The 21907-nt window shown below is 24.8% G+C and overlaps 5 protein-coding genes across 8 annotated transcripts in view; 2 read left to right on the forward strand and 3 right to left on the reverse strand.

Annotated features, from left to right (window-relative positions):
* The window catches only part of LOC100866151 (uncharacterized), a 40059-nt gene extending 28555 nt beyond the window's left edge, over window positions 1–11504 (forward strand). The window contains exons 3-6 of the mRNA XM_012486415.2: window positions 2259–2398; window positions 6529–6678; window positions 7919–8074; window positions 8672–11504. Of these exons, the coding sequence (XP_012341869.1) occupies window positions 2260–2398; window positions 6529–6678; window positions 7919–8074; window positions 8672–8706 (480 nt within the window). The 5' untranslated portion in view covers window position 2259 and the 3' untranslated portion in view covers window positions 8707–11504. The remainder of the gene's footprint in view (window positions 1–2258; window positions 2399–6528; window positions 6679–7918; window positions 8075–8671) is intronic.
* Window positions 11505–11581: 77 nt separating this feature from the next.
* On the reverse strand, window positions 11582–12443 carry wrm2 (wurmchen 2 transmembrane micropeptide). The gene has a single exon (XM_086912847.1). The coding sequence runs from the start codon at window positions 12441–12443 to the stop codon at window positions 12264–12266; it is 180 nt and encodes a 59-aa protein (XP_086768973.1). The 3' UTR covers window positions 11582–12263.
* Window positions 11582–13857, reverse strand: wrm1 (wurmchen 1 transmembrane protein). Its single transcript, XM_086912846.1, has 3 exons — window positions 13560–13857; window positions 12898–13106; window positions 11582–12806 (listed from the first exon to the last, which is right to left on the reverse strand). Exons 2-3 carry the CDS (start codon window positions 13082–13084, stop codon window positions 12607–12609), a joined length of 387 nt encoding a protein of 128 aa, XP_086768972.1. The 5' UTR covers window positions 13085–13106; window positions 13560–13857; the 3' UTR covers window positions 11582–12606.
* Window positions 13858–14013: 156 nt separating this feature from the next.
* LOC100866034 (tRNA:m(4)X modification enzyme TRM13 homolog) lies at window positions 14014–16240 on the reverse strand. Its single transcript, XM_003693548.4, has 5 exons — window positions 15503–16240; window positions 15232–15425; window positions 14683–15108; window positions 14343–14598; window positions 14014–14247 (listed from the first exon to the last, which is right to left on the reverse strand). The coding sequence occupies exons 1-5, from the start codon at window positions 15673–15675 to the stop codon at window positions 14067–14069; spliced, it is 1230 nt and encodes a 409-aa protein (XP_003693596.1). The 5' UTR covers window positions 15676–16240; the 3' UTR covers window positions 14014–14066.
* Window positions 16211–21020, forward strand: LOC100866265 (uncharacterized). 4 transcript variants are annotated; one of them, XM_086912843.1, is made up of 8 exons: window positions 16211–16390; window positions 17691–17851; window positions 17992–18137; window positions 18458–18487; window positions 19684–19877; window positions 20020–20214; window positions 20329–20568; window positions 20646–21020. In XM_086912843.1, exons 2-8 carry the CDS (start codon window positions 17820–17822, stop codon window positions 20811–20813), a joined length of 1005 nt encoding a protein of 334 aa, XP_086768969.1. In that variant the 5' UTR covers window positions 16211–16390; window positions 17691–17819; the 3' UTR covers window positions 20814–21020. The 4 variants fall into 4 exon arrangements, with proteins under 4 accessions (XP_086768969.1, XP_086768970.1, XP_031772334.1 ...); XM_086912844.1 differs by lacking the exon at window positions 16211–16390 and having other exon boundaries at window positions 16996–17851; window positions 17992–18012; window positions 18098–18137; XM_031916474.2 differs by lacking the exons at window positions 16211–16390; window positions 17691–17851 and having other exon boundaries at window positions 17855–18012; window positions 18098–18137.
* Window positions 21021–21907: the final 887 nt, after the last annotated feature.

A 21907-nucleotide genomic window follows, 5' to 3' on the forward strand; every position in this document is an offset into this window, starting at 1 on the left:
AGTTTATTCGGCGTTTATTGTCCGAACAATTTCGATTGATTGCACCGCAAAGTAGCTTTGTAATAAGATAAACGTATCATTGTTTCATTGGCATTGATTGTCGAAATCGTTGACACAAATGGACAAGATTTCAGTAATTGCGGTGCAAATGTAAGAGACAAACGAACGTTTCCTCCCGTGGAAGGGCGACGAATTGCTTTCGGTATAATTTTCTCGCCCCCGCACTTCCCTATTAATTAACATAACGATTTAAATCGTGCATACATCTGTGTCAAATATCAGTATATATATATATATATAAAGTAAAGCACGTAAAGCACGTAAAATATGGTTACTTTTTCATGAATAGTAATGTCATCGAAAGAGAAATAGATAGAGTTGAACTGTTTTAGCAATTTTTAGATTTTCTTTACAACTTTACAACTAAAATTTTTTTTATATTCAATCATTTTTTACATTCATTCTTAATTTGTTAATGATATGAAATTTTTTTCAAGTGAAAAAATATAATATAAATCAATAAAATATCTTAATCTTATCTATTAAAAAAATAACATATTGAAAAATACGAATAATTATATTAATTATATTGTCAAAATTTTATTTTATAATTTTTACAATTAGTTTATTATTTATAAAAATATTTTGGTTACTTTATTTGTTTCAACTGTTTATTTGTTTCATCCTGAAAACATTTGTACATGTTGAATATATATGTATATACAATTAGATATGTATGATATTCCACAGAATAAATTTCCATTTGATCTCGACAAATTCTATTATTTAATTGAATATTAAGATAGAAAACATTTAACCGTTCATTTATCGTGATTCTTCCGCTACAGAATTCTCTTCTGTTGATTTCAATAATTACGAGAATTCGAGGCTTGTAGCTTTGGCAATTAGTACTTCCCATGCTATCAAGCGATTACAAAATTTACAAGAGACAAATGGGTGAAACTCTCCGACGATATGCAAACGACGGGCTTGTTTAACCTATGTTTTTAGACGTAACTTATTGCTCGAAATTAAACGAGCAATTATTTGCTCGATAACATCTGTAAAATAAAATTATTATTCGTTAAGACACATATTATTAATGCATACCATATTCGAAGTTTGGAATATGATAATTGGATCAAAAATGACCTTGAATAATAAATTATTCAATATCTAAAATGTTCGCAATTAAATTCTTATTGATATTATTCTCTATTGATATTAATTAGAAATATTTGTTTGATTAATTTGATCAATGTATATATATTGAAAAAGCTAAAAACCCATATTTGTTGTTCAATGTTTGTGAGAACAATAACCATCAAGAATTCTGTAACTGTAAAAACATTAGTTCTTCTCATATGGAGGGGAGGTTCCAATCTCGTTGCAATGGCGGGAATGAATTGACCCGTAAATTTCGAACGCGCCATCCACAGGAAAAAAATAGCATTCGAATCTCTATGTGTTAGTAAATGTTCACGATGAAAGAGAGAAAGAGAGAGAGAGAGAGAGAAATGGAAAGAATGTCGACCATCGAATTCATGTTGGCACAGAGAAAATTGATTTGAGCGCGATTTTCTAACGAACGTTCGAATTTGTTTCTATGAAATTGAAAAAAAAAACGTAAACAAAAAAATATTTTTTTTTGTGAATTTTATATTAACGACGAAAATTTCTAATTGATAAACTGACTCGAAATATCGATTGATTTTGACTATACAAGATATCTTTCCAATTATGATACATATCATATTATATGCAATCATTTCATTCTATCTTGGTCTTGCTTCATTCAATACAAAATTAAATCGCTTTAAATTTAATGAAATTTCACCGATATTTTTCGTATATATCAATTTTAGATGTAGATATAAAATCGATCTTTCAAAAATTACTTATAAATATATTGACAATTGTTTATATTAATTAAATGCTTAAAAAAATTTCTTGCATTTTCGATTTTTTTATTTATTTTTTTTTATGAGAAATTATTTTATGTCCGGTTATATTATGATTGCAATATATCTCGACGGTAAAATCGTAATTTTTAATTAATGCTATAAAATACAAAATTTCCACCTCGGTTTTAACCATTCTTCATTTTAAATAGAATTTTTTTTCCGTTGAATATTTATCTAATTTCATTTCTCAATGCTCTGATATATAATAATAATAATTAAAACGATACTGATTAAAAATAGAAGATTAACAAGATATTTAATTTAAACTCTTTTCTTATTTTTTTTTGTCTGCAGAATGAAGCTGTGGTGGAGTTTAGCGCTGGTCGGTGTCGCCCTCTTGATGATCATTGTTACCGCCAGAGCGGAATCTGATCTCTGGGAAGAAGACGACAAGGAAGTTCTTGTGCGAACCGTTCGTGGCACTAAAGAACGAGGTATGTATTAAATTTAATTAAGAATCTTTACATAGATTTATATAATAGATAGTATGTGAATGATATGCTTAATTATATATACGAAAAAAATAATTTTCAAAAATTACCATTATTCTCTATTAAGCTTGCATCAAGGATAAAAGTGAAAAATAGTAAATGAAACAGAATGAATAAAATACAATAGTAATACATATAAACATATCATTTTTTAGTAATTGAAATTAATACAAGATTAAATAAATTTATTGTGAAAACACAAGTGATGAGAATGATATGAAAGTAAGATGACAAAAAATCTATAAAACTGTGTTTGTTAACAATGTTCCGTCATTACCAATGTCCTTTCGACGCATTTTCAAGGTTCTATTATTCGTGAGCAAAATGGAGAGGGATATTGTCATGACCTGTTGATATTATCATATAGAACTTTTGGATTTTCCCATTGTTTAGTTCATCGTTCTTATATATATATTCTTTTTGATTATATAAATCTATAATTTATATCGATTAAGCTATTTTGTAACAATATAATCAAAAATTTAAGAAAAAATTATATTTTTTGTATTCTAGTAATACAATTTTTATCATATTATATTAAATTATATTAAATTATTTTGATGCGAATGATAGATCTATTTCGAACTAATTAATTGATGGAAATAGTCTAGATATGTATTGGAAAATTACTGTACTTATAGAGTACAATACAGAATATTAATATAGTTGTGAGACATTCGTGTGATAGAATTATCCTGCTTTATTTTCGTCTCATTTCATCTTTATACATCATTATAATGCAAACTTCAATTGCCTATAACTTAATAAATAAGCCTCAATCAACATTCGTATATATCAACTTTTGCGTTTGTTTTGGTCTTGAGACTCAAGCTTTCAAAGGTATCCCACGAATATATTAATATTCTGTGTATACACACATTATGTTGAAGTAAGGTGAAATTTAGAAAACAGAGATATATAACTTTTGACTAAAAAATTAAGACTATATATAATTTTCAACATTTTTCATATTTTTAGTGATAATATTAAGTGATCAGAATAAATTTAATAATAAATTTTTATTAACTATTATTTTTTTTTAAATATTTAAAGTACATGCACACATACACACATAATTTTAATTAATAATTTATGATTCTTTCTTTTGTCTATAGTATATATTCTTTTCAGTATATTTCATCATATTTTTTATTTTTAAAATAATAATTTTAAAATATCAAAATTAATTAATACGATGATTAGACAAGACCTATATTTTTCTTTCCAACTTTCTATTATAATAGAGAACAAGAAAAAATCATTTTCACTCATTTCTTTACTCTTCATTTTCATTCTTAAAAAAAAAATCTAAAGCAGTCTTCGCTTTGATTTTCAACTACGACGAGATTATCCTACGAGATTTATTTACTTTTACTGTTCTTTGAAAAGTCTTCATTAAAAGTTCCTATTATAGACCGAGTTTTGAAAGATCAACGAAAAGAATTGAAATCTTGGAAGTTCTGGGAAAAGTCCTTGTTAGTTTCGTTGAGAGATGAAGAAACTTAATATATCTGATAAGTGTTTACAAGGTGTTCGAGATGGACTATTTGTTTCATGGAGAGGTCAATGGTGTGTAGGAGTATCATGGCGTCCATAAGAATCTCTGTGCTTAAAAATCCTCTTTAATTATGCTCCCACACAAAAAGAAGTCACGTTCATTATGTATTCCTTAGAATCTTTTCAGAGGTGTTTTATCTTAAGAAAAGTAGTTAGTGTTTGTTTCCAAGTACATTCTAGGTCAAGTAGTGTTGACTGTTTTTATTAGAATTGGGTCGACGTTATTGAAAATTAGCCATTCAAAGAGTCGTATATAATACAGTATTTGAAAAAGATTTTATTTCTTTTTTTCATTTTTCATCGAGTTGTTGCAACTATAGATAATTTCATATTTAACACCGTCTATTTTTAAATTTGTACGAATTATAATATTAGTTAAATACTTAAGATATTTCAATATTAATTTGAATATTAATTTAAATATTTTTCATTATTTAAGAATTTTAAATATAATTCATATATTTAAATATAAATTTATTTTATTTTTTTCTATATTTTACTTCTAACTAAATCTTTAAATCAATGTAGAGTATATTTCAATCATCAGAATACGAATCAAAAATAATCCTCATCCATTAAATCCAAATTTATTTAATTAACATAATCGTCAATCGATAAATCGACTAATTCAAATCGGATAACGAAGATAAATATCAGATGTTTTTCGTTTTACATTTCATTTGTAAAAAAAAATATACTTATTATTTCTTAGAATTCAATCTTCTCTGAACACTTGATATGATTCTAAATGTTTCACGAGAATTCAATAAACAAAACAGTAATTGTATTTCTCTGAACCACCAAAAATGATCGATTCTTAATTGGCACGAATGAACATAATAAAAAAAAAAAAAAAAGAAAAGAAAAGAAAAGAAAGGAAACAAAAGATAACGTGACACATTGACAAAGTCGATTGAGCGTATATACCAAGAAAAGATTGTCCTTATGGTGGATTGAAACATGGTATCGCGAATCCTGACTTTACTGAAAAGCTTCTTTTGTCTCTCCACGGTTCTTTTTCTCATCTTTCGTCTCCCGCGGCCAGGGAATACAATTGAAATATCATCCAGCGACGCGCACCCGCTTTCATTGTCGACTAAGATCATTTGGTCTTAGAAATTTATTCGGCCCAGGATCGAGCTTCCGGGAGGGGAAAAAGAGGGGTGAAGAAGAGAGGGCTTTTCTTCGAGTTCCTTTTCAGGATGGAACAAGTCGTCGAAAGAAGGCCGCTGCTGAAATTTCAACTTCGAGGATCACGTTGAATTACAGGTCGAGCTACGAAGCTCACGCCATGTTTCTTGGTTACTGTAACTTTCTATTTGCTCGTTTCGTTTCATAGTTATATCCTTTCCTTCCTCTACAGTCTCTGGTCGCTTTGATGGGTGCAAGATTTAACATTATAAAAAATGGTGTGAATAATTTTTAAATTATATTTGTTTTTATTTTATGAATCTATAATTAAATTTTTTAAACATTTTTTTTTTTAGGTTATAGGTTATACTTTTGTTTTTTCGATGTTTTGAGTTATTTTAGGAGTATAAGATGCAATTTAGAAAAAATAAAATTTTCAACGTGTACTAACGTTTGTATTAACATTTCTTTTTACTTCGACTGTTTATGTATAATTTATAGAAAGATTTTTAAATTTTTCAGATTATTATAATTTTATTTTTATTTTCATGCAAATAATTAAATGTTGTTTTGTTATATGTAGAAAAATTAATCTGAGAAATTAATCATTTTCATAATTTAATATATTCTTATATGTCAAATTGATACAAATTGAGATAAAATCAATGAAACGAAAAGATATATAATTTTAATTATTTTATTGATAATAAAAAAAAAAATAAAATATTTAAATATTATGGATATAATCGTATTTTTTGGAGATACACATCAGATTTCATGTATCGTTTCGATTTTCTATTTCTAGTTTTGTCTCGTGATACGAGGAAAAACAAAAAGACAATGAACGTCACTCCTTCTCTTCAACTTCATAGGAAATATTAAATATTCAAAGCTATACATGTCTAGCTTCAATCTGAAGTCGACAATGTACGATGAATGTATAATTGTGCAACAATTACAAACCCATGAATTAATATTTTTACATCTTTTTATTTCATCATTAACGATATTAAACGTACAACGTATATTTCTTATTAAATTTGAAAATTTTCATTTTGAAAGAAATATTTTAAAAATATATATCTATGTTATAGTATTTTGATAAAATTAAAGAATTCTAATATTATACAATCACTATTATAATTACAATACTATTTTACAATATGATAATTTTCTATCTTAAAAATTCTTAAAAATGTCTTAATAAATAACGGTATATATATATAATTATAACTAACTAAACGTGTTAATCCTAGGGCAATATAAAGAGAAAAGAATTTTTCATCGTAATTAAAGGCCGTCCTGCACGTTCGGAAATTTTTTTATCCACTTGATCGGCTGTGCCTTCAATTATCTCTATTGACGTTTTACATCTGTTGACACAGCATCCGGCAGTACTTCGTCGTGCAGATACGTGAAGGGTCAATGGTCGGAGTGCGACTCGAAAACCAACACTCGGTCCCGAACACTGAACCTTAAAAAGGGCGACAAGTCGTGCGAGCAGACCAAGACCATCCAGAAAAAATGCAAAAAAGGTACGTTAACCGGGATCCACACACGCGAATTTTCACTCGAATTTTTACTTTTTTATCTTCGTTCTTGAATTTACTTGGTTGGCAATAAATATTTATCGCGATAAAAATTTCAATTCGTGCTTAATTATCATGCTTTTGCGAAATTCAAATCAATTTTGCTTTTACAAATAATTATGATCAAATGAAATAAAAGAATTGTTATAGAATATTAAATACGTAATATCACATTTTGAGGATTCGTTTTGTATTAAAAAATATATATTTTTAAAATTACAACAACGATGTAAATGTTCGTGTTGCGAAGGACTATTTATAACTAATCCGACAAAACAGTGAGAATATTTAAGAATTTTTAATCATCTTCGTGTTTCATTGATTATAAACAATGTATAATTTGATACGCGCAGTTTAAATCCAAATATGAAGAAACGGGAGTTGATACTAATTAACGAGAGTCTCAGAAACCTTTTGATTAAATGAAACACTAGAAGAACGCTATCTAGTTTATCTTTGATTTCAGGCAACGGTGCATTGTTTTTATAATACGTTCCTTCAATATCTAAAACTATTAGAAATGAAATTGATCGGAACAAATTATGAATCGATGTTTGCTTATCCATACTCATTCAATTTTTTCGACAAAATTTCGATTCAAAACAAGAGTTAATCAAGTTATGGATTCGTTTAGGTGTAAGTTTCACTCGAACGAAAAAATATGTTATTGATTGTAAACTCGTTGAAGCATCGTAAAGGATGCTCGTATTCAACTATACAAATCGTGGAACTTTTTTTAATTAATAATTGCCATTCCATTTATTCTTTTCAATTCGACGCGACATTTAGATTCGCCGCCATTGCCATGCAGATATTTCTATTCTATGCGTGGGCGTTTGCTCGAAATTCTATTTCAGAATTAATTCTGTTAAATTAAACTCTCATGATTCACGGGTACGTAAGAATTTTATCGATATTCACGAGAGTTTAAACAGGGCATTCTTTAACAACGATATGCAAACATCCTTAAAACGAAGTTGAATGAAAAATTTGTTTTTATATTTTATTTGAACGCATGTATAAATTCATCAAAAAAAAAAAAGAAGAATCTAATTAGAAAATCAATAGCCGCGTCGTGTCATTTTGTAATGCAAGATGTGCACCGTTGTCGCCTTAACTTGTATCATGAATGAATAATAATGGAGTTTATGATGGTGTGATTATCCCTGCTTGGCGGGGAGTACAGCTTGCCGGTACGAAAAGGGCACGTGGAGCGGATGCGTGAATCAGCTGATGACAAGAGTGGACAATTTAAAAGCGAACAGTGATACTTCATGCGAAAAAACGCGTCGATTGACCAAAAGGTGTAAACCGGAAACCAACACCAAAAAATCACCCAAAGGTATATTTTTATTCTCCTTTTTTTGTTACAAGTGGAAAAAAAATTTATTTCGAAAAATAGATAAGCTTTTTTCTTCATTTAATGTATAATGCTACGATCTCTATGATGATTTTCATAGAGACTTATTACAGTGGTAATTCACTTTATAATATCTATAATATACAAGTTTTATATCTTAGTTATTCGTAGATATCGATTATATATTATAACATTATATTATTCGTTCTTCAAAATAATTTGAATGTACGCAATATATTCGAATATAATCTATAATGTCTTGGAAAGAAAATAATATAATTAATGCTTCAAATATAAGTTCCATAAATCATATGAATCTTAAATTGGTCTTCATATATCATAGAAATCTTGTTTACTTGCCTGTCAATTAGACTTTATATACTGTACGTTTTGCTTATCTCGGTTCTTAGCTCATATATAATAATAATTAAATAATTCAATCTTGCAAATTATACATTTATTACTAACAATCAATATAACAACAATCAAATTTATTATAATAAAATATATAGATGTATATGTTAAATATATGTAACTGTATATATCTGTTGATCTATAATTTTTATGTAATTATTTTAGGAGAACGAGCAAGCAAGAAGTCGGGTAAACAGTAAACGAGGACAATCGTCGATCAATCACTTAATGGAGTACGCAGCGATCTGTTTCATACAGGCAACGAAAATACTATCTTGTCTTTTTCACGTGAACTCTAATTTTCAAATGAACAGAGAAGGAAATATTGTATTTTAAGTATTGATAATGATTATAATTGAAAAAGAAATTTCATCAAGTATGATCATAAAATCTGACTTTTAAAACGTTTTCGAACGTTGCTGTCAGTACATATTTCATCGATAATAATTATCGATTATACATGTTGGCTATTTTCAGAATTACTTCCATTATATGTGGCCAAATATTAATAATCGCCATACAGATATATTAAAGAGTATAGCTGGATTCAATAACGTTTTCCTTTTTTTACAATTCTGTAATTTTGCTGTGTATCGATTTATTTATGAATATTACTGATGATCTTATCCTCGATACAGTGACATAATTAAATTATTAAAAATTGTTGATTATTCTTTGATACTATTTTTTTTTCTTTCTTTTATCAAATCTTTAAATAAGTAATCCGATAAATATGACATATAATAAATTGTAAATATAATTGGCAAAATATATGAATTGTTATTTTCTTAAGAAAATAATTTTTTCTTTTTTTGTATGTTTTATAAAGTTACGATTATTATTATTATTATTATTATAAGATGTTACTGTATCGATGATAAAACGTTTCATGACATGATAATTGTATAGTAATACATTGTGGTAAAACCCTTAGTTTCAAGAATCAACACGAAATGACTGCCGTTGAGGTTCTTTATAAAATATATTCTTGCTAGAATATATTTTATCATCGTTACGAATCCATACGAATTTTCAACGTTGTACGATTATCATAGCGTAAATAGAAATTCCCAATTAGAAGTAGTTTATGTTTCTTTTAAAATACGTCGACAGATAAAAAAAAAAAAAAAAGAAAAAGAAAGACAAGTGGACGATCGTATGGTCTTTATATATAAAATGCCCGTTAACTTTGTCTTCCTCTAAAAAAAATAAAATATATCGTCATTAACGCGAACATTTTGTTCGTTTAATTCGTTAATTTTGCACGCACATTCTTCTGCGTATGATTGTTTTAAGCTGGCTCTCTGTTCGGCTTTCTTTTCTTAATATTTATACTTGAAATCAGGTACAACATTTGTGAACAGAGATTTTATCCTTTCAACATAGGTAAATATACCGTGTTTGATGTTAACTATGTCTTATACATTCAAAAGGTTTCCAAACTTTTCGGACGTTTTCAATCTTATTAGAATGTAATCGAGGTTCCAAGATATAAACTTACTTATGCTAATGATAAAAGTAATAAACTACTTTTTTACGAAAAAGAATATAGTTAAAAGTAAATAAATATTAAATAAATATTTAAATAACTTTTAAAATATCGAATTAATTGGAAAGTTGGTTTGAAAACTGCCGCGTCCTTAAGTTTGGGAATCAATATTTTACGTAATAAGCACGATTAAATAATTATTACCATTTCTCCGATATGTAATAATAATTCTTCTCGACAAGACGTAACCTTCGCATAAAATGAAACGTCAATATATACAGTCTCTTTATATGTGTCTCGTATTATCTCTGAATGAAAAACTTATAATAACGAAAGCCAAATGAGCATAAAAATCAAATTAACATAATAACAAAAGTCTCAGGCTTCTCGTAGATCTGGGGACTAATTAAATTAATTAGAACTCGTCTCTACGAGGTGTTCCATTGAAACTATAGAAATCAAACCTTCCCCTTTCCGAATACAAAATTGTATTTGTTTTTAAGTCTAGATGTATACGAAACAAGAAAAATTCGATAAAGCTAATAAAAGTCAGCTAATTCAGGTAATGATGCCGAGTATATACGGTATATCTGTATAAAAACAAAATATTCAGCGAATACATACGGATCGATGGTATTGATCGGTATCGATGATCGTAGATTAGTCTACATATACCGTGTACGTCATATCATGATTATACATAAAAAGAAAAAAAATGAAAAAAACGAATCTATGATAGAATAAGATAGCATTATCTACATTCTACGATTTCTTCTAATTAACTATTATTAAACGTCTACTAAAGCGTAATTAAATAATAACATGCTTGAACTCTCTTTGTGTGGAACTTGATGGAAGTTCTTCGTGTTTTAAACGCATTGTAACATAGCATAATAATGATAGAAGGTATGCTAATGATTAGAAGTTAAATTGTTCTTAAATGCGAGTTGAAGTATGGCAGGAGGAAGCCTTAATTGCTTTTTCAAATTTTAATCCATCATTGTACTTGCAACATAATCAAAAGTCTTTCCAAAAATGTTATTGATCTTTTAAGTATACCATTCAAAGTTTTTTAATCATTATGCATCCATGTTGATATATAGATTAAACTCGTTAATGAATTTAAAATCAAATCATAAATGAAGAAGAATTCTGTTCGGTACTTTTCTATAGAATAGTAGCGAACGAATTTATATCAGATCAAAAAAAAAAAAAAAAATGAAAAATTAGTTAGTTAAGAAGAATTCAAAAAAAAAAAAAAAAAAGATATCTTTAATAGGAAGTTTAAGTTTTAGTTGCCTAGGCAATCAAATCAAATTCATATTTCCTAAATTAAATATCTCGTAGCTCGTGCGAAATCATTGTCAGTAATTTATTTACAAGCTGACGTTATAATTGAACGAAAAAATTGTATAATGTATCTACTTACTTATTAAATAATTGTGTAACCATTACACATGTAATAAAAATCCAATGTTGTCAATAAAAACTAAATATTATATATAAAAATTATTGATATATATTTTTAGTGAACACAAATTAATCAAATTCCTAATTAATAAAAGATACATTAAATGCACATATAATTTATGTAAAGATAAGCATTTTTTATTTATATGAAAAACATATAAAAAATACAAAAGTTTGCAGATAATTATAAAATTGCTTTTATAAAAAATACTAAATCTTAAAAAATGGGACGGATTACAGATTTTTATCTTTTAATATAATTACATAGTCTTTCTTTACAAATATTCTATTTTTTTTTTTTTTATATTGCGTCATGAAATATATTTTTAAATCAACTTATAAAATGTAAAAATTATTACTTATTTTCTTAAAACTATTGTTTAAACAAATATATGATTTATTTATTTAGAAATTGTATTGGAAAAAAGTTAATTTTCATGACACAAACAACTATGATATTTTATATGGATAAACAGAGATTCGTTAAAATTTCTTATTTTAAAATGCATAAAAGGTAATGTATAAAATTACTTTTTAAGGCATACAATTACATTATTTTAAAATAAAACACTGATACATATGTATATTATACATATGTATAGTGTTTAAGTAATTTTTTCAAAACATATTTATGAAAAATAGTTTTTAGATTTGAAATGTTATTATTAAATATAAAGTAAGTAATATATATCTATATGTTAAAATATATTCTAATTTTTAATCTAAATTCTTTGCTATTATTATATATATGCTATAATTAAATGACATATGAAAACATATGGTGATATCTATCTAACTTTATGCCATGGAAATTGAAAGTTTTCGTGAATATGCTTTTTCTTCCCATTCTCGGTCAGATGGCAACGCTGTATGTCGTACCTTACAAATTTGTGAACCATATTTTAATAAGATTATTATTATACAAACAACAAAAAGGGTTAAACAAGTGGTTGCTGGCCAAAAAATGTGCAGTCCCATCTTGGTATGATTTTTAAAAACGTATAGTTTTTGTGCACTTTGTACAGCTATTTTTCAGCTTTGGCTATTATAATAGATCAATTTGTACAGTGTTCTTAATTGAATATCGATTTTTGAATGTTTACTCACTTGTGGTATACATAATATCAAAATTAATATCTAATTAAATTTCACTCTCACGTTTTTGCATCTCCATATATTCTTGTGTTTGTGGTGCGGTTCCATATGGCTTTGGATCGTGATATTGTAAAACCTCTTGTTTCTCTTGTGCCTCAAAAGCACGTCCTGGTTCTAATTCAGTTAAATCCAAAGGTGGTGTTTTATGCGGTAATACTGTCCATAATGGTTGAATCCATCTGTTCCCTAATTAAATAAAAAAATAAACGTTAATAATATTCATTAAAAAATTATTATTGAAAATGAAATATTTTATAATATTGATATTGAAACTCACCAGTATGAGGACTCTGCCAGTAATATCGATGACGCGAACAACAAAATCCAATGTTCAAAATGCACAAAAATGCAAATAGTAGAGAACAGATAGTGACAGTGACATAAAATGGTGTAAAATCACCATATTCATGCTTCACAAAGAAGGGATTCTTCAGATAATCCTCTCGCTCGTCTAAAATGGACATTTTATAAATTTTAAAGATTCCTCTGAAAAAAACAAAGATAATTTTCCCTTCAATGCTCAAACTTCTAACAACAAATTTTTAATAAATTTTTATCAAATAGTTCTATTAATTTAAAAATCGACTGAAGGGAATAAATATATTTTTTTTAAATAATTTCATTTACTAATTAGTATTTTGTTTAAGTATGCAAATAATATCTAATATTTTAATTCAAAAATCCCAGTTTTTAAAAAATGTAAATTTCGCGTCATCTATAGAGAAACGAAGGCGTGGCGTAGTCAATTAAATTAGAATTATTTTAAAATACTTATTCTTTATCACATAAAAATATTGATTATATTATATTTAAAAAATAATCATGAGAAATATAATGTTAAAATATCTTTAAAATATCACAAAATGATTTTGACTAGTAAATGAAATCATGAAATTTCAATTTTAATAAACTAAAGTGTTAATATTATATAATACGTACCTTAGTTTTTTTACTGATGAATTTTATATTGATTGTTAATTAAATTTTTATTATTATAATAAAAAATATATATATACAACTTTTGTATTAATTTAACGACGTAATCATCTCGAACATAGACATCACTCGGTACAATAGAAACTGTTACACAAAGTTGTGTTTGGGCGGGGCGTTGTATATAGTAAAAGAAATTAATGCCTTGTGCAGTGTTCACATGTAGCGATGCGATAAAATAGTCATACTTAAATTATATATATTTAAACTGATTTGATATGATTAACTTCGATATAATAATAATATTAATCCTTTGCATAAAAAAGTAGAAAATAAAATATAATATTTTTTTTATATAATAAAAATATGATTATATTCAAAACAAAAATATCCATCAAGATAGAATAAATTTTATTAAGGATTAATATTTGTATGCATGATATGTATAAATACATATAAATTGGTTCAAAAAGTTTATTTTATATTTATTATATTAAATTATTTAATATATATTTAACCTTTTGTAGTTACTATACACATGTTTTCTAATGATACATCAGAAGTAGTATAATAAATAAGATTACTTTGAAATCCAACATTTTTTAAATACTCCAAACGACCCCAATTTAGTATCGATTTTACTTTACGGCCGATATTTTCTTTTTCATTCGAAGTTAAAGTTTTTATATTTGTACTAAAAAATACAATGTGTTCTTTTATTATTTTTCATATCTAAAAAAACAAACAAAAAAAACAAAGAGAAAATATTAAAAATTAAAAATATTATACCTTGTATTTCTAATATTACTTTGAGTTTTTGAAGTTTCAAATTTCTTGTTTAAAACAGAACCACAAGTTGCCCAACTAGCAATGCTACATAAAATTGTAAACTCATTTGGTATAAATCCACATTGTTTTAAAAAATCTTTTCCAACATATGATTTATATTCACATTTGTGATGGCAACAAAATGCAATAATTAACCCAATAACATTACATTTCGGTTCATTTTGCATTGCATGAACTAAACAACTAAGAGTTAAATCTAAATAATATTAATAATTTTAAATCCAAAATAATATTAATAATTTCTTTAATAATAGAATATGAAGAAAAATTATATATATACCTGTAGCTGCACCACACAAATGTTTTGCAATACCAACTTTATTTTTAAATTTTTGAATTGTTGATATAGCATTTAATTTCAAATCAGCAATATCAGTACGTATTCTTTCTATTATGAGAGCAGATTGTTCATTCTTCAATTTATTATCACTCTTATGTCTACAACTTGAACGATCTATTAATAATATGCAACAATCTTTTTTATCTTTTATTATTTGTCCTAACCAATAAGTTAATTTGCCTTTTCCTGCTCCAAATTCAATAAAACAAGTATTATCTTTTATAAGATTTGCACATTCTAAATGTGATAATAATGATGAATTTTGAATGAGATGCTTCTTAACAATTTTTCCACAGGAAACATCATTTATTTTATCTTTAAGTATTTCATGCTCCAATATTATTTCAGGAAATTCTGGTAATTTTTCTATAAAAAAAAAAAAAATAAAAAATTATAAATTAAGTTTAAATTTAATTTTAAATATATGAATTTATATTTAAAATTTAAAATTACAATAAAAGGTTTTTTAAATAAATTAGAATTACTAACCATAAACATTTTTTATTTTATCTATAACTGTATTTATAATAAGTTCATTTAATTCAGAAAGTGGAACATGTTGTGATGTTTCACATATTTCATTGGAATTAATTCCTTTTACAATAAATAATGGTTGTGCATCAATTAAACGCTTTGCATTACATACTTTTAAATGTTTAGATATCTTAGACTCATAACATGTACTAGAAATAATTTATTAATTATAATGATTAAATTTTATATTCCTATAAAATACTTATAATAAAAGATATAAACTTACTGTGTTGGATCAAGTGGACATTTTATTCGTTTATTTTCAAATTTTTGTTTGTCTAAACAATCTAATGAAATTTCTTGATGTTCACCACAAAACTTGTTTCCTTTCTTCACTGTCATACGACAATAACGTTTCTTTTTTTTTACAAAATACATACAATGATTTTTTTCTGCCATTTTTTTTTAAATTGTTAGATTTTTGATTTATAAATTTAAATATTGAATTACTCTTAAAAATATTTAAAGCAAAATATAATATTTATATATAACCTTACACATCAATGTATTATTTAACACGTTCAACCCGGCGTACTTTTTCGATTTTGTCTATATGATGGACGAGTGCGAGATGAGAAGTTGTTTATTCTTTTGGCGGCACTTATTTTATCCACTGCTTGTTTATGTCATAAGACTTACACTGGTCCACGCCGCCAGATGAAAACAATGGACCACCGGTAGTACACAAACGTGTTAAATGTGTCAATGTAAAAACTAAAATTTATTTAATTAAACATTTAAATATACATTACTATATTTAATAATTATTAATAATATTCAATATTTAAAAATTTTATTTATTTATAAAAAAGTAATTATAATTTAGGTTAGTTTAGATTTTACTTATATGGAACATATATGACGTACATATATGTACCATATATTACATATTTCGATTGAAAGGTATATAGATAAGGAAATGCAGCAAATGCTTGCAGTCACTTTATAACGCTTGTATGAGAAGGACATATTATTTTTTTTAAATACCATATATCTTTTATTTTATTTTTTGATAATATATAAATGATTATTTTTGTTATAGATTTGTTATAGATTTTTTTTACATTTTTTGCATATTAATCAATTAAATTTTGCAGTTTATTATAGAAGAAAGGTATTGTTATTGACTTATTGTTTTTATATATAATTTATAATTTTATATTTTTTTTAGAATATCCAAAATATTTTTGTAATTCGATTTTATCAATAGTCGAAAACAAATAATTATTTACCTGCATTTGATAATTTGTATTTACTCTGTGGATAAAATTCATTAAGATCAGTTTTGATTAATACATCTTTTTTTACTAAAAAAATGCTTCATATTTTATTATTTATAATAGATTTTTTATGTATTAATTAATGCATTTAGTAGAAATATTTTATAAATTATTTTGTTCTATTTATTCATAATATGCATGTATCTTCATATTAAATCTTATCCATATAACTAAATATCGCTGAAATATGCATACGTAAAATACGCAAGTATATATTATTTTTACTGGAATTATTCAATGTGAGAAATATTTATTATTTGTTATTCTCTATTAATTGTACATTAAAATTAGTTATATTGGTTTTATATTCTATTTATTAATTATTATCTAATAAATGGAATATAAAACCAATATCGCAGTTTAATCTGAGTTATTTTGTAAGTATGCGGCTATATCCTATAGTAAATTTAATACTGCTAAGATTAAATTTGAATGCGTTTTTATTTCTTTTTGTTTTTCTAATTTATTCAGTAGATATAAATATTTGAATATTCTCGAGCATTCTTAACGATTTATTGAGTGTAAAATTATTGTTTATTTAAAATTTTCTTAAATTAAGAGTTTTAATTAAGAACGCGTGTGACATTTAAAATTTAATTGCAATGTTATTCGGATTCATTTTCGTTTATTTGTACCGTTAATGATATTTATGTGGTTAAATGATTAAAAAATGTACGTGTGTGCAATACAAGTGTTTTTAGTTACAGTGATCATCACAATTATGTATTATTTCTAGATCATAACCTCTGTTTATTCATTTTAAAATATATATTTAAAACAATAAACAATTAATTAATATCAAAATTTCGCTTAATTTAAAATTTAATTAAATATTAATAAAATCAAAAAATAAACAATATTTAAAACAATGTCTCAATTAAAATATATAACGATCTACTTTGACGATTGAAGTAAAAGTAGTATATAAGAATGTTTTGCATCATTTATTCAAATTATTTGAATAATTTTTACCAAACATTTTTATCAATGAAAAAAAATTTATAAAAAAATAATTAATATAAAATCTTAACAAATTTAAAAGATATAATGAATTTACACAAATACACACATTCAATGTTCTCATAAAAAAAATTAATTTATTTGTATATATAACATGACATAATAAATAATAAGGATGAGGATGAAAGTTTAAAGTTTGAATTGTTAAAAGTTGAAGAGGACAACTAAAATTATCAGTGATTCATGAAAATATAAATATAATTTTGAACACTTATCACACTACATACATCTACCGATCGAGCAATGTTAAAGATCCAAGAATTGTTCTCTAAAAGGTCAGTCTCTTGCTACAATTTCGTCCTTTTGTTGGTTTATCCGTCATTATTTATAAAACTAATTTATTATTATTTTGTAATCCTTTAAAAAAAATGCCGGATATTGAATGTTGTCAATATGCACACATTTGGATTGCCAGACCGTTTTGGGGACGGAAATGGTATGCAGTTATCGCTTTATTAGGTATCGTGTCAATTATTTTAATTCAACAATTCTTATTCGCATCCTATCTTCCTTTGGATCAGATAAAACATAATACATATTTGGAGGAATTAGATCAAAATGGTATGTAAATCTCTTTTTGTTATAAATCAGTTAGGATATTGTCATAAGAAAAATAAAAAATGTTTTTACTATATCTGAATATATTTGAATAATATATTTGAAATAATTTAAATAATTTTGTTTTCAATTATTAAAAACGCATATTAATTTATCAGTACAAATTGCCTGAACATTTGAATTAGAAATTTTTATTAAAAATATCTTTATCCTTTTTTTTTCTATTTTAAAATTATAAAAATATGTGACGATATCTTTATTGATGTGTGAATATAAGAAATTTTACGATATTATTGATAATAACCTTATCTTTACTGTTACAGTTATGAATAGGTGGTATAATTTTACCGACGGTAAGTGTGGAAAATCAATTATTAATTTATTTTTATGGAAAAATCAATGAGCAATAATTATAAAATATTAAAAAAGTTTCTTGAATTGTTTTGTTTTGTTATTATTTATTAATTGTATACTAGAAGAAATCTTAATTTTATCAAGGTTAACTCATTTAATTAATTAGGTTATTTAGGTTAATTTTATAATGATTTCGTAATAGGAATAGACATATATATGTATATTACTATTATATATTTATTATGTTTGTATGTCATGAATATAGAATTTTCAATGTAATAGTATTATTGTGTAATATTAATCTTAAACTAATAACTTACCGATATTATTTATAATTGATATAAATTGATTAATGATTTATGAATTGTAATTTTTGATTTATATCTTAATCATTCAAAATAATCTTTATTGATCATTTATTACTGCCTTTATGACCACGACTATATTATGCAACGTATTGTTTAATCTACACGTGCAAGTTATAATGACACGTATAAAATCATAATAAGAAATATTAATTTACATATATCTAAATACTATTATTATGAACCATCTGTTAATTTTTTCTACATATTTGTAAATGTAATTACTTATTAAAAAATCGGATCAAAATAAATATGTATAAATTGATATTATAAAATAAACTTTAAAGAAGCTATATATAATAAGTATCATTGATTTGTTTAAAAAATCGATAAGTTATTAATTATATATAATTGTTTTTGAATATTTAATAGCAATATTCAATTAGTAATATTAATTATCATTACTATTATATGATTTTAAAACTGAGTGAATTCATACTATTTTTTATTTCGAATATTTTAAATGATTTTTTTATAAAGTATTATAAATATGAAATATAGCTTTATGAAATTTTTCGAAAAGAAATAAAAACAATTTTTATTGTTCTTTATGGTATTTTCTGATGATATCTAATGAAGCTATGTATATACATATATATACATATATATACCACTTGTAGTTTTCTAATTTAATTAACACATGTTTACATATATATCGTGTTATCTAATCATGTAATATTGCATTTAAATTAACTCTATAAACGATTCATGAAATATTCATAATATGTATTCATACTCTAATTTTAATTGTAAATTGATTTTTTCTAAAAGTTCAATTCTAAGTATTTGCATAATTTTTTTATTGAACTAATTTATATGATTATTGTTAGGCGTTAAATGGTATAATAATAAGATACAATCACCATCGAATCCAACAAATTGGCAGCAATATATAACCGATATTCGACGATATTGGATACTTTGGAAATACAATCCGAATTATTCGTATAATCTTGAAAATCCAGAAATCGATGACCCATCAATGGGTCAAGCGAGTGTTATCCGAAGAATTTTCAAAGATAAGGTATTATCAAAATATCACAATTAATATCTTTCTTTTTACATGAACTTAATTAAATAAGAAATATTGTCAATAGCCTCAAGATATTTAAATCTTTTTTATATTGAACAAGTGAGTTAATATTTTAATATTTAACTTCGTGTAGAAAAATGGTTTCTTCGTGGAATGTGGTGCTTATGATGGAGAAACTCGAAGTAATACTTTGGTATTAGAACGATTCTTTAATTGGACTGGTCTTCTGATAGAAGCAGATCCTATAAATTTTAATAAAATGTTGAAGAAAAATAGAAAAGCTTATTTAACGCCGACATGTCTTGCCATTGAGCCATATCCCTCGGTGGTACGAAAGTTCGTAATTTACTATAAAAATAAATTATATAATAAATAAAATTAAATATGATTTTAAAATATTTTATATCCATTACATATATTTTTTATTTTATTCAATTTTTAGAATTTCTTTTTAATGGCAAACAACGTGGGTCGATTACACGAGCCAAATGCTTCAGACATTCATTTACCAAATTCTGCTGATGTTGTCCACAATGGCGTTCACATTTCAGTTCAATGTTTTCCTTTTATAGATTTAATGTTTGCTCTTAATGTAACTACTGTAAATTATTTCAGCCTTGATATAGAGGGCCATGAGCTTCAGGTGTTAAAAACAATTCCTTTTGACATGATAAATATAGAGGTGAATAGAACAGGTTAATTAGTATTAATTGATACAACAAATTGTAATTTAAAATTAAAAATTGAATTACTTTTCAGACATTTTCGGTGGAATTCTCTCATGTTGAAAATGGTAAGAGAAATTTGATCGATTTCATGGAATCAAAAGGTTATTATATATATTCTTTGGTTGTGAGATCTGACAATTTGGCTCATGATATAATATTTATGAAATATGATTATGAGAAGTCTAATTTGTTAAAATAATTTCGTTCTGATCATGTTTTATTTTGTGTTGCTTGATCTAAAATATTTTGGTACATCATAAATAAAATAATATACTTTAAAGTTTTCTTTCATTGTTGTATTTAAAATTATTATATTTAATTTTATTTAATTATCAACTATATTGTTAAATTATATATCATTATAATTAGAATATATGATATAAAATATATTTATTTCAGTTCTTTATTTTGTTTATTTTGTGTTAATTACCTTTGATTTAATTATTTACAAGTTAATTTAAAAAAATTTGACATTATTAATATTATTTTAACTTTTCTTTATTTTACAAAATATTTACAGGAACGTATATTTTGCATAATAAAAATAATATTTCCTCGTGTATATTTCGTATTGTTAAGCATTAATAAATTTCTAAATAATTGAAATTAACTTATGCAGTTGATTAGGAACAATCAATTGATTCTTATGATAAAAATAAAATACAAATTCTTTTGTATATATAGGAACCGAGAAAAAATGCTATACAATTTTTAATGATTACTGGAATGATTTAATATATAATTAAATCAATTTGCTATTTATTGCTACATTATGAGCAATAAAGTTTTAATAATTATACGCGATTACAGCAAAAATATACATCAATGTATATATTTCTCATTATATTTATTATTAAATAAATTATTTAAAGCTTGTAGACTAGTTTTATCACTTTTCCAGTAGTTTTAATACATGGAAAGTAGCTATACTTTATATATTTTTAAAAATACTTCTAATTATTTTATAATAATTATTATAATTATATTTAAAGTTGATATAAAATGATGAAATACAGCATTTGATTTAATTATAACAATTATTATAATTATATTTTCAATGAGCGCATAGGAACTCAAGATTTTTATAGAAAATTAATATGTTATTTTAAATATCATTTACATTTGATTATAAAAATTATAACAAGGCTTGAATAAATAATGTCACATAACAAATAATAAAGTAAACAAGTATCCATTTGATTTTTAAAAAATTATCCAATTTCATCTACTTTGTATCTTATCTTTAGTCTTTCATCTACATTTTTTATTCTTCATTATAATACTTATGCGGTA

This window comes from Apis florea, unplaced genomic scaffold, assembly GCF_048593485.1.
Source record: "Apis florea isolate Af1SG1 unplaced genomic scaffold, ASM4859348v1 contig_3493_pilon, whole genome shotgun sequence".
In the NCBI taxonomy this organism is placed as follows: domain Eukaryota; kingdom Metazoa; phylum Arthropoda; class Insecta; order Hymenoptera; family Apidae; genus Apis; species Apis florea.

What these genes read in the sequence shown, in the direction of transcription:
- wrm1 (XM_086912846.1), bottom strand. Translation starts at nt 13,084, where the DNA reads ATGTCCATTTTAGACGAGCGAGAGGATTATCTGAAGAATCCCTTCTTT. An exon ending in CTGGCAGAGTCCTCATACTG is followed by an intron (nt 12,807 to 12,897) that starts GTGAGTTTCAAT and finishes TTATTTAATTAG; the next exon opens with GGAACAGATGGATTCAACCA.
- LOC100866034 (XM_003693548.4), bottom strand. Translation starts at nt 15,675, where the DNA reads ATGGCAGAAAAAAATCATTGTATGTATTTTGTAAAAAAAAAGAAACGT. An exon ending in TGTCCACTTGATCCAACACA is followed by an intron (nt 15,426 to 15,502) that starts GTAAGTTTATAT and finishes AATTATTTCTAG; the next exon opens with TACATGTTATGAGTCTAAGA. An exon ending in TAAAATAAAAAATGTTTATG is followed by an intron (nt 15,109 to 15,231) that starts GTTAGTAATTCT and finishes TTTTTTTTATAG; the next exon opens with AAAAATTACCAGAATTTCCT.
- wrm2 (XM_086912847.1), bottom strand. Translation starts at nt 12,443, where the DNA reads ATGGGACTGCACATTTTTTGGCCAGCAACCACTTGTTTAACCCTTTTT.
- LOC100866265 (XM_003693626.4), top strand. Translation starts at nt 17,945, where the DNA reads ATGCCGGATATTGAATGTTGTCAATATGCACACATTTGGATTGCCAGA. An exon ending in GTGGTATAATTTTACCGACG is followed by an intron (nt 18,488 to 19,683) that starts GTAAGTGTGGAA and finishes GATTATTGTTAG; the next exon opens with GCGTTAAATGGTATAATAAT. An exon ending in TTGACATGATAAATATAGAG is followed by an intron (nt 20,569 to 20,645) that starts GTGAATAGAACA and finishes ATTACTTTTCAG; the next exon opens with ACATTTTCGGTGGAATTCTC.